At 43.6% G+C, this 14948-nt stretch overlaps 1 protein-coding gene across 1 annotated transcript in view; it reads right to left on the reverse strand.

Moving 5' to 3' along the window:
- RAB26 (RAB26, member RAS oncogene family) overlaps positions 1 to 14948 on the reverse strand; it is a 274315-nt gene that overhangs the window by 87277 nt on the left and 172090 nt on the right. The window contains exon 3 of the mRNA XM_087728894.1: positions 1726 to 1767. Coding sequence (XP_087585020.1) covers positions 1726 to 1767 — 42 coding nt within the window. The remainder of the gene's footprint in view (positions 1 to 1725; positions 1768 to 14948) is intronic.

Genomic DNA, 14948 nt, shown 5'->3' on the forward strand with positions numbered 1-14948 from the left:
AGGAATCAGTGAAGGTGGCAATCTTGTGCATTACAAACATTGTTGAGAAAGGAGGTAGAAGGCTATGACCATTATCAATGAAAAGACATTTCAGATCAGCCATGGGGTTCTTGGGATTTGTTGTGATTATCACTTTCCCCAGTTTGTCATACATGTTGCTATATGTGAAGATTCTGGAAAGAGATGCCTCCTATTGATGACAGAACCTGGCACTTCAACCTGAGCTTATTTGTATTTGTATTTATTTGTCTTGTATGCCGCCCACTCCCGAAGGACTCTGGGCGGCTCACAATTCGCTTCTCTGAAGTGATAACTGGTTTAACTTACAAAGGTGGACATACTCAACCAAGTTTTCATCTTGGAGGATTTCAGAGCATGATCTGAAGATGGAACACTTGATAACCAGTTCTTAGCCATGAGCAGGTCATTTTGTGATCAGATTGGCAGAAAAGAGACCTGGAACTCTTGGGACAGAAAACTGAGAGCAAGTATGATTGAGGAAAAGCAGAGCCTCATGTTCAGGTCTACAATGTGTGCTTAAGGAAAGTATTCACTATTTCTCTGACCTTGTATACTTTATGACTATCACTTGGTTGATTTTAGACAGGGAGCCACAGCAGAGGGATAAAAGAGCCACATGCAGCTCCAGAGCTGCGGGTTGCTGACCCCTGACCTATACAGAATCTCATAATCTGCCAGTTTCCATTGCTGGATTTTCCATCAAACACAAACAAAACAAATTAAATATATATTTCAGATCCATAAATATAAAGTTAAAACAATGTAATCAAATACTGACTTTTTAGATAAAAACATCAAAGATGTAGATGTACCCGCATTTAAAAATGGAGTGAATGCATTAAGAATTTAACTGCACATTGTAATATTTGTATTTTTCTTAATTGGACAGGCTCTGGCTATCCCAGTTTAATCTATAAATCCCTGCCGGGTTTGTTCAGAAGATATTTATGGGAACATCTCCCCCAAGTCAGTTCAGGCTGGCTGTTCGCTCTGCCTGTGACAAGATGTTCTGGGTATCCTGAATCCAGGAGGAGGCAAATAGGACAAAGAAACTATCAAACAACACCTGAATCTGGCAAGATGCTGGTTGCTCTACAGAAGCCACACAGCAGGGGTGGGTTCCTGCCAGTTCTAACCTCTTCTATAGAAGAGGTTCCACAAATCTACCATGCCATTTAGAACCGGTTCCAGCTCCCTCCCTCCCCCCGCCCGTCCGTACCACGATTGCCCTGCCCGCCGCTCACTGATTGGCTGGCTCACCAATCACCCCACCCGCCTCTAAGAGTCCTATCTAAACCTTAAAGTCTTAAAGCTTTCAAGTTTAAACACCCCTGGGTTTTTTTTTTCTAAAGGGTTAGGGGTGCGAGGGTCTTGTAACTTGAGAGCTTTAAGACTTGCACAGTTCAAGTGCCAGAGTTTCTGAGCCAACATTTTGGTTGCTAAGCAGCAGCATTGTTAAGTGAGTTTCACCACATTTTACAAGTTGGCCACGCCCACCCAGTCACATGGCCAGCAAGCCACTCCCACCGAGTCACATGGCTGGCAAGCCACTCCCACCCAGTCACATAACTGGCAAGCCACTCCCACAAAGCAGGCCACATCTACAGAAGAGGTTCTAAAAAATTTCAAAACCCACCACAGCCACACAGGTACAGCGAAACAGCAAAACGTCCAGAATCCAAACTGACACGTGGCTTAGCTTACCTGCAGTTTAACTTTGATGCCATCCACATTCAAGACTTTATTCTGAAATAGAAAAAAACAAAGAATTTGGCATCAGATCATCAGCAACATATCCTCTCACTAAATGATTCCTTTGGTTATATAAAGTTATATAAACTCCCTGGTTGTTTAAGACCCAGAAAAAAGAAAAGCACCCTCAGGACTTTCTAGAGTGTCCTCGACTTACAACCATTTGTTTAACGATTGTTGGAAGTTATGATGGTACTGAAAAAAACGAGTTACAGCTGGTCCGCCTCACAGAAAAAGTAGTTTCTCCCACTGCCATGAGCTTTCAGTTTAAGGCAGTGAATTCTCCACCTTGGCAAGTTTACAATGTGTGAATTTCAACTCCCAGTATTCCCCAGAAATCCACGCATCTTAAACTTGCCAAGGTTGGAAACGCTGTTTTAAAGCAACGCAATTATCAACACAGCTATTCAGAAAGAAAAAAACAACCTTAAAGCAGCAACCTGATGTTTTGCAATGGAGAAAGGGTGCAGGGAACAGACTGAAAGGGTTGCAAAGTTCAGCTTTCAAAAGAGCCTGAATCCAATTTCAACTGTATTCTCCCATTTCTGTAGATATAACTGGCTGTGAGAACAACCTTGGAATAACAAGACAGGAGGAAAAACTGGACAACAGTCTGATAAGAGAAATCAGAGTCCAAAGCAGTGATGGGATAGCAATAGCAATAGTACTTAGGCTTATATGCTACTTCACAATGCTTTTACAGCCTTCTCTAAGCGGTTCACAGTCAGCCTCTTGCCCCCAACAATCTGGGTCTTCCTTTCACCCACCTTGGAAGGATGGAAGGATGAGTCAACCTTGAGTCTGGTGAGACTCGAACTGCCAAATTGCAGGCAGCTGGCAGTCAGCAGAAGTAGCCTGCAGTACTGCACTATAACCACTGCGCCACCATGGCTCATAGGATGGAGAAAGTATTGCAGAAGGGACCCTCCATTATATGCTGGAAAGTAAAGGCTGGGGAACGGTGGAAGCACAATATTCAGTTACAATAAAAATTGTATTAGTAATCTAGTTTTGGTTTCCTGATTTGGACTACCTTGAAGGGCTGACAACATTATTGTGCTGCCCCATTACACACACACACACACACACGCACGCACACACACACAGAGCAAGAGTTTGCAGGTGTTTATTTAAACCCCCCAAACACGTCCTCAAAAAACACCCCTATTGCACAGGTCTGAATTCTGAGCTCAGTATGGCAAGAGTCACTGGGTAACCATGTCCAACGGCCACACACAAAGTCCAGGAAAGCAGCCCATGCATCAAATGTTTCAGAATACACAGCACGAGCTCACAAGGCACAGGACTGGGCATATTGCTCCAGCAACGCTCAAGTCCTCGGCATGGGATTAAGTAGGCGATGCCAGTAAAGCCCTTCATGAGAGGCAAGGTTGCCTCCTTGCGAGCAATCTAGCTGACTGGCACTGTGCCTGGCTCTTATCTGCCCTACATTTTCTTGGACTGGGAAGAGGTGTGGAGTCCTCCTCCTCCTCATTGCTAACAGGCAGCAGCTGCTCCCAGTCCTTGCCTGAAGCTTCTTAATCAACTTGTTGCAGCTGTGACTCCCCTTGCTCAACTTCAGCTTGTCTGTCCTCCAATCAATGCAGCTGAGGCTGCTCCGCCAGGCTATCACTCTCCGAGCCCTGATCCTGACCAGCACTCGGCCCTGCACTTTTCTCTGCTGACTCAAATGCATCTTTCTCCTCTTGACTCACATCTGGAATGGATACAATGAGATCAAGTATCTGACCCTGAAAACCTAAGCAGGGTTGAAGGATTTGTCTGAAATGGGCAGTGATGACTAACCTTCCGGCCCTGTTAGCTCCACTCCAGGACCAGATGGCAAGAGTTATCAGGGCCCTGGTCTCAGGCTGCTGTTGCTAAATGCCAGGTCTGTGGTTCACAAAGTTCCCCTCATCCGGGACCTAATATTAGATGAGGGGGCAGACCTGGCATGTATTACTGAAACCTGGCTGGGCCAGGAGGGAAGTGTCCCCCTCACTGAAATGTGCCCAGAAGGGTTTCAGGTGCTCCATCAGCCACGACACGAGAGAAGAGGTGGGGGAGTGGCTGCCATCATCCGAAGGTCATTAGTTCCTTGTAGGGTCCCTGCTCCAGAGCTTGTCGGGTGTGAGTCCCTGTTGGTGAAGTTGGACCTTGGGGGTCAAGTGGGCTTGTTGTTAACATACCTACCTCCCAACAATGTTACAACAGCCCTCCCTGTGCTCCTCGAATCAATAGCCGAGCTGATGATTGAGTTCCCCAGGCTTATAGTGCTGGAGGATTTCAATCTGCCTTCACTCGGCAAATGTTCTGATGGGGCGCAGGAGTTCATGGCGTCCATGACAGCCATGGACTTGACCCAGGTAATTTGGGGTCCGACTCATACAGCGGGTCACACGCTTGACCTCGTATTTCTCTCGGAGCAGTGGAGACGTGATCTAGGTTTGAAGGGCATTAAGACCTTGCCCTTGTCATGGTCTGACCACTTCCTACTAAGGCATGACTTTCGGAAACCAATCCCACACTGTAGGGAGGGGGAACCGATTATGTGGTTCTGCCCCAGGTGCCTGATGGACCCTATGGGATTTCAGACGGCGCTTGGGGAGATACCTGACTCTCTCGTCCACAGTCCGGCGGAGTCCTTGGTCGCTGCTTGGAATTCAGCGGCGGCGGAGGCTCTAGACCGGATTGCGCCTTTACGGCCTCTCTGTGGCAGTGGATCCAGGAGGGCTCCTTGGTTCACTGAGGAACTTCCGGGAGATGAAGCACCAAAAGAGACACCTAGAGCGACGGTGGAGCCAGTAACTCTGAATCCGACCGAACACAATTAAGAGCCTTTATTAGGACTTATCTAGTGGCGATACGGGCAGCAAAATGTGCGCATTTTTCCACTCTTATTGCATCCGCAGAATCGCGCCCAGCTGCCCTGTTTAGAATAGCCCGCTCCCTCTTGAAAGGGAGGGATGTGGATGACCCTTTACAGGGCAGAGCTGAGGAATTTGTCCAGTTTCTGTCGGATAAAATCGCTCAGATTCGGACGGACCTGGACTCCACTTGGACGGTACCAGCCGAGGCACCGGGGGAAGGTCTTGAGTGGATTTTATGGAGCGAGTTTCAACTTGTCACTCCTGAGGAAGTGGACAAGGCCTTGGGAGCGGTGAGTGCCTCCACCTGTATACTGGACCCGTGCCCCTCCTGGCTGGTCTCAACCAGCAGGGAGATGACACGTGGTTGGCTCCAGAGGATTGTTAACACCTCTCTTCAGGAGGGATCCTTCCTGCACCCCCTAAAGGATGCGGTGGTGAGACCCCTCCTTAAGAAACCTTCCCTGGACCCAGCCATTTTGAACAACTATCGTCCAGTCTCCAACCTCCCTTTCGTAGGGAAGGTTCTTGAGAAGGTGATGGCCTTTCAACTCCGACGGACCTTGGATGAAGCAGATTATCTGGATCCCTTTCAGTCGGGTTTCAGGCCTGGTTACAGCACCAAAACTGCTTTGGTTGCGCTGATCGATGATCTCTGGCGAGCCAGGGATAGAGGATATTCCTCTATCCTAGTGTTTCTTGACCTCTCAGCGGCCTTCGATACCATCGACCATGGTATCCTTCTGCGACGGTTACGGGAGGTGGGAGTGGGAGGCACCATCCTACAGTGGTTCTCCTCCTACCCCTCGGACAGGTCGCAGTCGGTGTTGGTTGGAGGGCAGAGATCGACCCCTAGGCCCCTCAATTATGGGGTGCCGCAGGGCTCAGTCCTGTCCCCCCTCCTATTTAACATCTACATGAAGCCACTGGGTGAGATCATACACCGGCATGGGATTAAATACGCGGACAATACTCAACTGTATCTGTCCACCCCGTGCCAACTCAGCGAAGCAGTTGAAGTGATGTGCCAGTGCCTGGAGGCTGTCAGGGTCTGGATGGGAGCGAACAGGCTTGCACTCAATCCCGACAAGACTGAGTGGCTATTGATGCTCCCTCCCAAGGATGGTCCAGACATTCCATCTCTTAGCCTGGGGGATGAAATTATACACCCCTCAGAGAGGGTTCGCAGTTTGAGTGTCCTCCTGGACCCACAGCTGATGTTAGAACATCATCTGTCGGCTGTGACCAGGGGGGCCTTTGCCCAGGTTCGCCTGGTGCACCAGTTGCGACCCTATCTGGACCGGGAGGCCCTTCGGATGGTCACTCACGCCCTCATCACCTCAAGACTGGATTACTGTAACATGCTCTACATGGGGCTGCCCTTGAAGAGTGTTCAAAGACTGCAGTTCGTCCAGAATGCAGCCGCATGAGCGATTGTGGGGGTGCCTAGGTACACCCATGTTACACCTATCCTTCGCGAGCTGCACTGGCTCCCCATTGGTCTCCGGACACGCCTCAAGGTGTTAGTCGTTACTTTTAAAGCCCTACATGTTTTAGGACCTGGCTACCTGAAAGACCGCCTCCTGCCATTTACCTCCCAGAGACCAATAAGATCACATAGATTGGGCCTCCTCCTGGTACCATTGGCCGGTCAATGTCGGTTGCGGCTCCCTGGGGGAGGGCCTTCTTTGTAGTTGCTCCGGCCCTATGGAATGATCTCCCCGAGAGATCCTGACCCTTACTACTCTTCCGGCCTTCCGTAAAGCTACTAAGATCTGGCTGTTCCAGCAGGCCTGGGGCTGTTGATTTTATCCAGCCCCACTCTAAGCTGTATACATGTTGTGTAATTTTAATGATTGTTTTCTTTTTAATTTTTTTATATATGTCCCCTGTTTTATCTGTAAGCCGCCCAGAGTCTCTAGGGAGTGGGTGGCATACAAATGTTAATAAACCTTGAAACCAAACCTTGAAACCTTGTCGAGGCGCCAAAAGTGAGGGGAGTTGGGGGGGGCATTGCACGTGTGAGTGCCCACACCCATAATGCAATGCCTTCCCCTTGCACATGCGTACACCCGCCCCGCACACATGCATGCAGGCCTCACTGAAGCCTCTGGACTTCTGGTTTGTGTGTTGGGCTATTATTCACCCTCAGGAGGCTTCCCTGAAGCGTGCGTATGGAGAAAAAAAGCCCAATGGGGGCCACCGGAGGTTTGGGAACAAACATCCGGGTTTCCTGTTGGGCTGTTTTCCTCCCTCTGGAGACTTCAGGAGGCTTTCCTGAAAGCACAGGAATGGACTTCCGGTTTGCGCGTTAGGCAGTTTTTTGCCTAAGGAGGCTTTAGGAAAACTTCCAGAGGCCGAAAATCAAGGCTGAAAATGCTGACAGGGAAATGCCTTGTATGCCCTCAGAAATGACTTGGTGTGCCACCTCTGGCATGCGTGCCATAGGTTCGCCATCACAGGGCTAGGGTCTCCTGCTTGAGCAGGGTTAGACTTGAAGACATCCAAGGTCCCTTCCAAGTCTCTTATTCTGTTAAAATGAGCAGGAAAATGGCAGAGTTGCCAGGAGATTGGGAAGATGATCCTCATGGAAGATAACCGCGAACACTCTCAACTTTTCTTCTTGATGCCCCCAGGAACCACACCGGATCCCAGTGTCTTCCCTGTAGAAAAAGCTTGCTCCATCTTAACTGGACCTGCCTTCTCGGAGAAGGAGGAAGTGGGTTGCAGATTCTTTGCTACTTTGTGGGAAAACAGCTGCAGCAGCTTTGAGGTAAAGCCTCAGAACACACTGATGTGTTGTGACATCAGTGGGCGTCCATCTATATTAAATTTGACAATTAAATTTGAAAAATAATTATAGGGTAACTCTAATTGTTCTGGGTTCAAAGACAAAAGCCAGGAGGAACTACTCACTCTATCATTATTAATCACAACTACAACAAATACTGTACATCAGTGAGGTTGAAAATGTTCTGAACTGAACATGGCCTTATCCAACGATGCAATCTTGGAAGAAAATAGTCTATAGCTCAAAATGAGTCCTTGCTCTGTGCTTTTCTTTCTACAGCTCTTATGTCACATGGAGTTATAATGACGGTCTGAGCTACAACTACTCTGCAGGAAAAAAGTCAAAGGAGATAATTTTTAATTTTTAACAAATTACCATGGCAAACTCACAATTAGCTGGAAGTTTCTATATTCATAAGTAATTAGAACAGTTTGGTGGTGCTTCAAACCCTTTCTTGGATTGATTCCACCATTTTACAGTCCCTGTACAGTACTAGAAAACCTTGAAGGCAGGGGATGATGGGATCTGTTGTAGAAGCCAGTCATTGGTAACTGTATGCTGCAGCTCTAATCTCAGGGCTTTTGCAATGAGTTGATGGTCTGGAATAGCAAATACTTCAGGATGGAGAAGAGGGCTAACCCAGACATGGCAATCTGGCTGGAGAGGCTTTCAGCAAAACATGGAATTTTATCAGGCATTTCACAGGCAGACTGAACTCTGCCCATTTATCCTCAAATGTTCTGCACAAATTCCGTCTCTCAGCAGACACATTAGTGCGTCAGGAAGCTGCCAGGCTCAGTGGCCGATCAGTTCACAATTCAAGGAAATAGCTCAGGATTAGCTTCTCCCATATGACCAAGAAGGATCAGTGCAATCCAGGACATTCTTCACCCATTAGGGGTTCTGGATTTGCAACTTAAAGCTTTCCTGCTGGCCCAATGGGAGCCTCTCCTGTTTTTCCTCCGGATAGCTGCTCCTCTGAGATATTCTGCCTCTAGATATGGAGGCTTTACTCAGCTGTCACCAGAATACGCTGCAAATCAACAGATCTTTGGAGTCCACCCCAACAGCAACCAAGTTTGAGTGGTCCACACTCATTTGGTAGTTGCACATGGCTTCTGGAAGTCCATAAGCATCTTTGGATTGAGTGGGTTTCTAGCCCACGGCTAAGGGGAAAGTCCTGCCTTTCTGTACCCAGATATGATCAGACTGCCTCATGAAGGAGAATTCCACGACTCCAAGCGCTGCACCTGCACCTGAGCAGAACAGGAACTTGGAGACACAAGAAGCTGACTTGGGCATGCCAGGCTAGCCTTCAGGAATGAAATATGCCTCCTGATTTAATTCAAAGATGAAACCGTCAGCTTTTTGACATGGAAGAAAAACTCGATAGTCTCCACCGCAGGAGTCCTCAATCCTCAGGCTGCAGAAGTGATGGGTGAGCACACATGTGCAGTCATACTTTTGCAAACAGCAGGTAGAGCATGCAAAGCTCCATTTGTTCAAGTGGTCTCTCCCACCCGATCCACAAAGCCGGAAAAGTTGGTGGAAGCTGTTCTACAGTGTTTCTGAAGGCCAGCAAAGGTGATGCAGCTGAAGAAAGAGGTGGAAAAACAGGACTGGTTCTGAGACCTCCACAAGTTGCTCATGGACCTCTCACCCAACTCTCAAATTCAAAGAGACTGACAGGAGGCTGGGGTCTCCTCCTCCTCTCCTCCCAACAAAGATCCAGTCTCAAGAGCTGACCTTGCCAAAAGTAGGACTTGCTGCTCACCAGATTCTCCCACTGCTTGTCCCAGATGAACTGTGAATCTACAGCAGGGGCCAGTTCTGGCTTTTCTCCCTTCAAAAACAATTTTTTAAAACATGTCTGGATTTGGGGGGTTGAAGACATGTGAGAGGTGCTTGCTCAGGTGAGCCATTCGGCCATCTTTTTGTCAATATTTGACTACCCAGGGAATATTTATCTGGATAAGACTTGGATAGATTGCTCAGACTTGAATCTAGTCAGTTCAGATGTTGCCAGAGTCTAGAGCAACATTTCTCAACCTTGGGCAGCTTTAAGATGGGTGGACTTCCACTCCCAAAATTCCCCAATCACCATATGTGGATTTCAGTTTCCAGAATTTTCAAGCCAGCTTGTTGGCTGGGGCATTCTGGGAGTGAAAGTCTGCACCCATAGCATGCTAGCTACGGAATTCTGAGAGCTGAAGCCCACCCATCTTAAAGCTACCATGATTGAGAAACACTGCTCCAGGCTGACTTTGCAATAAAACAAGAAAATCAGTAGAAACAGAGAACAGAGATGATGAATCTGGACAACAATATACCAACTTTAACCAATGGTGACATAGCACCTTAACCCTGTCAGATCACAGCAGCTAGGCTGATGCCACAGAAATATGCAATTTTTCAAGTAACCAGCCACAGCGCCATTTAGGGCACAGCTTTGAATTGTCCCTAGAAGCATAAACATAGCAAGCACAGCTTGCAAAGCAGAGGTGTCAAATCTACAAATCAAGGCCTGCCCATCATTGCTTGCACTGCTGCATTCTGGCCCTTTTGAAGCTTTCTAATGGCTTTCAGTATTGATTTTATTTTGATTTTATTAAACTTGTATGCAGTAGTACCCATGTGGAGCACATTACAGTAATTGAGACCTGAGGGCATTGGTGACTGTCTGAAGGGCCTTCTAATATAGGAGGAAGGGTGCAACTGGAACATCAAATGGAGCTGTGTAATGCTACAGCTGTCACCTGCTCTTAGAGAGCAAGAGGACTCTGCACCCTTCTTGAACAGGAAAGCGTGATTCCATCTGAGGCTAAAAACAGAAGAGGCCCAGATCTAGGTGGCCCAAAGACCTACCACCACTTAACTGGAGTCAGGTCCTCCCCAATCAAACCCATGTATCACCTTCCAAGCCCATAGGAGAGAACCTCAATAGCCTCCCTTGGTCAGGTGAGCAGGAGGTTCTTTTGCAGATGCTGCTGTTGCAGAAGTCCTCTATCTGGTTCATGGGAGAGGACTTTCTCCACTGACTATCAAGTGATGGAATGCTTTCCCCGAGGAGATGCATTGGACTCCCACATATGCACTTAATTTACCCAGCTTTTAAATGTCTCAATTGAATTCAATGATATTGACTTTTTTTTTTTTATTATTATTATTATTTTTATTTTTTGGTTACATAGACAACAATGGGAAAGGGAGAGGATGGAGAGAGAAAAAAAAAAGGGGGGGAGGGAAAGCCCATCTTCACATACAATATGTCGTTTAATCACAGGTGCATCCCTACTAAGTTTATACATCCCGTATCTCTCTATTGTATATTTAATAAGCACCACAATAAGCTAGGGTTTAAAAAACAAAAAACAACAAAGTAAAACAAGGGAGAGAGGAAGAGGGGAAAAAAAAAAAAAGGGGGGGGGTGAGGGAAGGGGGGGGAGGCCAAAAAGGACAAAAAAAAAAAGTTCAAAAAGAGAAGGGGAAAAGAGAAAAAAAAAGGGTGGGGGAAGGGGGGAAGGCCAAAAAGGACAAAAAAGGTCCAAAAAGGAAGAGGAAAAAAAGACAAAAAAAAAAAAAAACAAAAAAAAAAAAAACAAAAAAAAAAACCATCATCACATGCAGCATGTCGTTTGATTACGGTTGTTTTAACATCTACATCTTCAAATAATGTTTACCATCTCAGATATTTCCTCTAATGTAACTAAAGGTCTCATTTTCCTTCTACCATATATATTCAGTTAACATTAGCATTGTTTTCCCCCAGAGAATATACTTCTATTCATTGTTAACCTTGCATTTCATACCTTCAAACAGAGATCTTATTCCTTCATTGTTCAACAAGGCATCGCTGCCTATATATACCAGTTTTCATTACCTTATCAGCAGCGAAATATCATTATAATAAATTCTTAACCTTATACATTATATCACCAGACCTTATATTAGTACTTCCTTATATCATTGTTGAATTATTTCACAGCATAGTTATATCATCATTTACTTTTTCCAATTAAAGCATAAGTATATCATTTTTCATTTCCAAAATTTTGTTCTTTTTCCCTTAGCCATTGATAAAACAAGTCCCATATCTTATAAAATTGTTCATCCTCTTGCTCTCTAATTTCAAATGTCAATTTACTCATTTCGGCACAGTCCATTATTTTTCGAATGATTTCTTCCTCTTTTGGTATTGTTTCATTTTTCCAGTTTTTTGCAAATACAATTCTGGCTGCTGTTACAACATTTACAATCAAATATTTTAAGTCTTTGTTGTAGGTTTCTGGTAAAATTCCCAATAAAAAGACCTCTGGTTTAAAGTCTATTTGTTTATGTATCATTTTCTCCAACCACATGTGGATTTTAGTCCAGTATCTTTTAGCTTCAGTGCAAGTCCACCACATGTGGTAGTATGAGCCAGGTATCTGGTGACATTTCCAACACTTTTCTGATTTATTCTTAAACATTCTTGCGATTCTGGTCGGGGGTAGATGCCACCTGTAAAACATCTTATACAAATTTTCTCTATATGCAGTAGACATTGTCATTTTGTAATTTTGAGACCACAATTTCTGCCAATTCTCTAAATCAATCCCATACTTAAAATTTTTCCCCCAAGCAATCATAGTTTCTTTAACTTGTTCTTCATGCAATTTAAACTCCAATAAATATCCATATAGTTTTTTAATTACTTTTTCATCGGTACCTGTTAGAATTTTATCTAGCTCAGTCATTTTATTATATAGACCTTTAGTTTTTCTATCTTCATTATATCTAGATTGTATCTGTACATATGAATACCAGTTCATTTCCATCCCTTCTTGCTTCAACTCTTGACTAGATTTGAGCTCACCCTCTGCATTCAATAATTCTATATATCTAACTGTTTGTTCCTTTTTATGTATTATCGGATACGAGAATGCTTCAATTGTTGATGTCCAGACTGGAATTTTTAAATAATGTAATTTTTTAATCTTTTCCCAATTTAACAACAATGCCTCCCTTATATAATGTCTTCTAAAGTAACCATGCGGTTTAGTTCCCTTATACCATAAGAAGGCATGCCATCCCAACAGCAAATCATGACCTTCTACGTTCAATAATCTAGAGTTTTTTAATGATATCCACTCCTTAATCCACATCAGGTTTGCTGCCTGATAGTATAGCTCCCAATCGGGTAAAGCAAAACCTCCTCTTGATCTAACATCTTGTAGTAATTTAAGCTTTATTCTAGCTTTTTTCCCTTGCCATATAAATTTCAAAACTGTTTTATTTAAGTCTAGAAAAAAATCCTTACCCAGTCTAATTGGGATTGTCTGAAACAGATATAAAATTCTAGGTAGAATGTTCATTTTAATTGTAGAAATTCTTCCCATCATTGATAAATGCAAGTTTCCCCATTTCTCCAAATCAATTGCTATTTGTCGTTTTAATCTGGTATAATTATCCTCTTTAAGAGTGCTACATCTAGGTGATAAATGTATCCCCAAATATTTAATTTTACTTGTGTTTTGAATCTGCAACATTTCTGACAACTGAACCTTTTGTGTAGCTGAGATATTCTTTGTCATGATCTTTGTTTTATCTTTATTTATTTTCAAGCCTGCTACTTCTCCATATTCCTCTATTCTTTCTAACAATTTGGGTGCAGTTTCTAATGGGTCTTCAAGAATGAAAACTAAGTCGTCTGCGAACGCTTGCAGTTTATACTCTTCTCTCTTAATTTTCATTCCTCTTATTTCTTCTTCTTCTCTAATCTTTCTGTTTAAGACTTCTAGTGTTAGGACAAAAAGTAGCGGAGATAGTGGGCAGCCTTGTCTTGTACCTCTCTTTATTTCAATCGGTTCTGTTAGTTCTCCATTTACCATTATCTTTGCTGCTTGTTTCTGGTATATCGTTCGTATACTTTGAGTGAATTTCTTGCCAAAGTTCATCTGCTCCAGTTGCAAAAACATAAACTGCCAATTCACATTATCAAAGGCCTTCTGCGCATCGAGGAACATCAGTGCCAATTGTTTTTCTGGATGGGCCTCATAGTATTCCAAAGTATTCAAAATTATTCTCATATTGTCTTTGATTTGTCTTTTAGGTAAAAAGCCATTTTGATCTGAATGGATGAAGCCATTTAAGTATTTTTTAAGTCTCTCAGCTAGTATAGATGCAAATAGCTTGTAGTCTGAGTTTAATAAAGAGATTGGTCTATAATTCTTGATTTGTGTTAAATCAGTCTCTTCCTTGGGTAGTAATGTGATATACGCTTCTGACCATGACTTCGGTATTTGGTTCTCAGTCATCACTTCATTCATGACTTGTAGGAGTGGGAGGGTCAATATTTCTTCAAATGTTCTGTAGAATTCCACGGGTAGACCATCTGGTCCTGGGGCTCTCCCATTATTTTGTTTTTTAAGTGCCTCTGTTAGCTCCATCATTGTTATTTTACTTTCTAACATTGTTCTAGTTTCATCTGGTACCTGGGGGAGATTGGCATCTTGTAGATACTTTTTGACTCGTCCCTCCTCCACCTTCTCTTGTTCATAAAGTTTAACGTAGTAATCATGTATAATTCTTTTCTTTTCGGTATTTCCATATTGAATTTCTCCTTGTTTGTCTCTTAGTTGTAGTATTTTCTTTGTTTCTCTCTCTTTTTTCATCTTATATGCTAACCACCTGCCTGGTTTGTTCGCATTTTCAAAATAATTCTGTTTGGCACCTCTAATTTTTTGTGCCAATTCTTCCTTTTCTAATAAGTCCATTTTGTGTTTAATTATGTCCATCTTTATTTTAACATCTTTTTTTTGTGGTGCTCTCTGTAGATCTCTTTCAAGTATTTTATAGTCATTGTCTAAAGCTTTATGCATTTGTCTTTTTTTGGAGTTTCTCTTCCTTGTATAGTCTATTGTCAAACCTCTAATAACAGCCTTCATTGTATCCCAGAGGTTCTGCAACGACGTATCTTCTTTCCTATTTTCTTTTAAAAAAAGGACTAACTCTTTTTCCATTTTTTGTACAAACTCTTTTTCTTTCAATATAGTGTTATTTAGTGTCCATCTAGATCTTACCCTTTGTCCTTTCCATTTAATTAAAATTGGATTATGGTCCGCCCAGGTGCTAGCTTCGATCTCAATTTCTTTTATGTTGGAGCTCAGGTCCGCTGAAACCCATATCATATCTATTCTGGAGAGTGAAGAATGTCTATTTGAGTAGAAGGTATATTGTTCTTTTTTAACGTTTCTTTCTCTCCATATATCTTTTAAATTTAGTTCATCTGTCATCCTAAAAAAGGATTTTGGCAGAGGCTTCCTGTTTAATTTTTTTGTTTTATGTGTTTTATAGTCCATATTTGGATTCACAATGCCATTAAAGTCTCCCATCATACAAATATCAGCATAGTCTAGTTCCAAAACTTTTTTGTGTAGTTTTTTGTAGAATTCATCTTGTTTTTCATTAGGGGCGTAGATTCCAATTAGGAGTGTCTTTTTGGTGTCCATGATTTCCACCATCAAAATTCTTCCCTC

Source organism: Thamnophis sirtalis, unplaced genomic scaffold (assembly GCF_051295495.1).
Source record: "Thamnophis sirtalis isolate CommonGarterSnake01/CBP01778 unplaced genomic scaffold, rThaSir2_p1.2 scaffold_14, whole genome shotgun sequence".
NCBI lineage: Eukaryota > Metazoa > Chordata > Lepidosauria > Squamata > Natricidae > Thamnophis > Thamnophis sirtalis.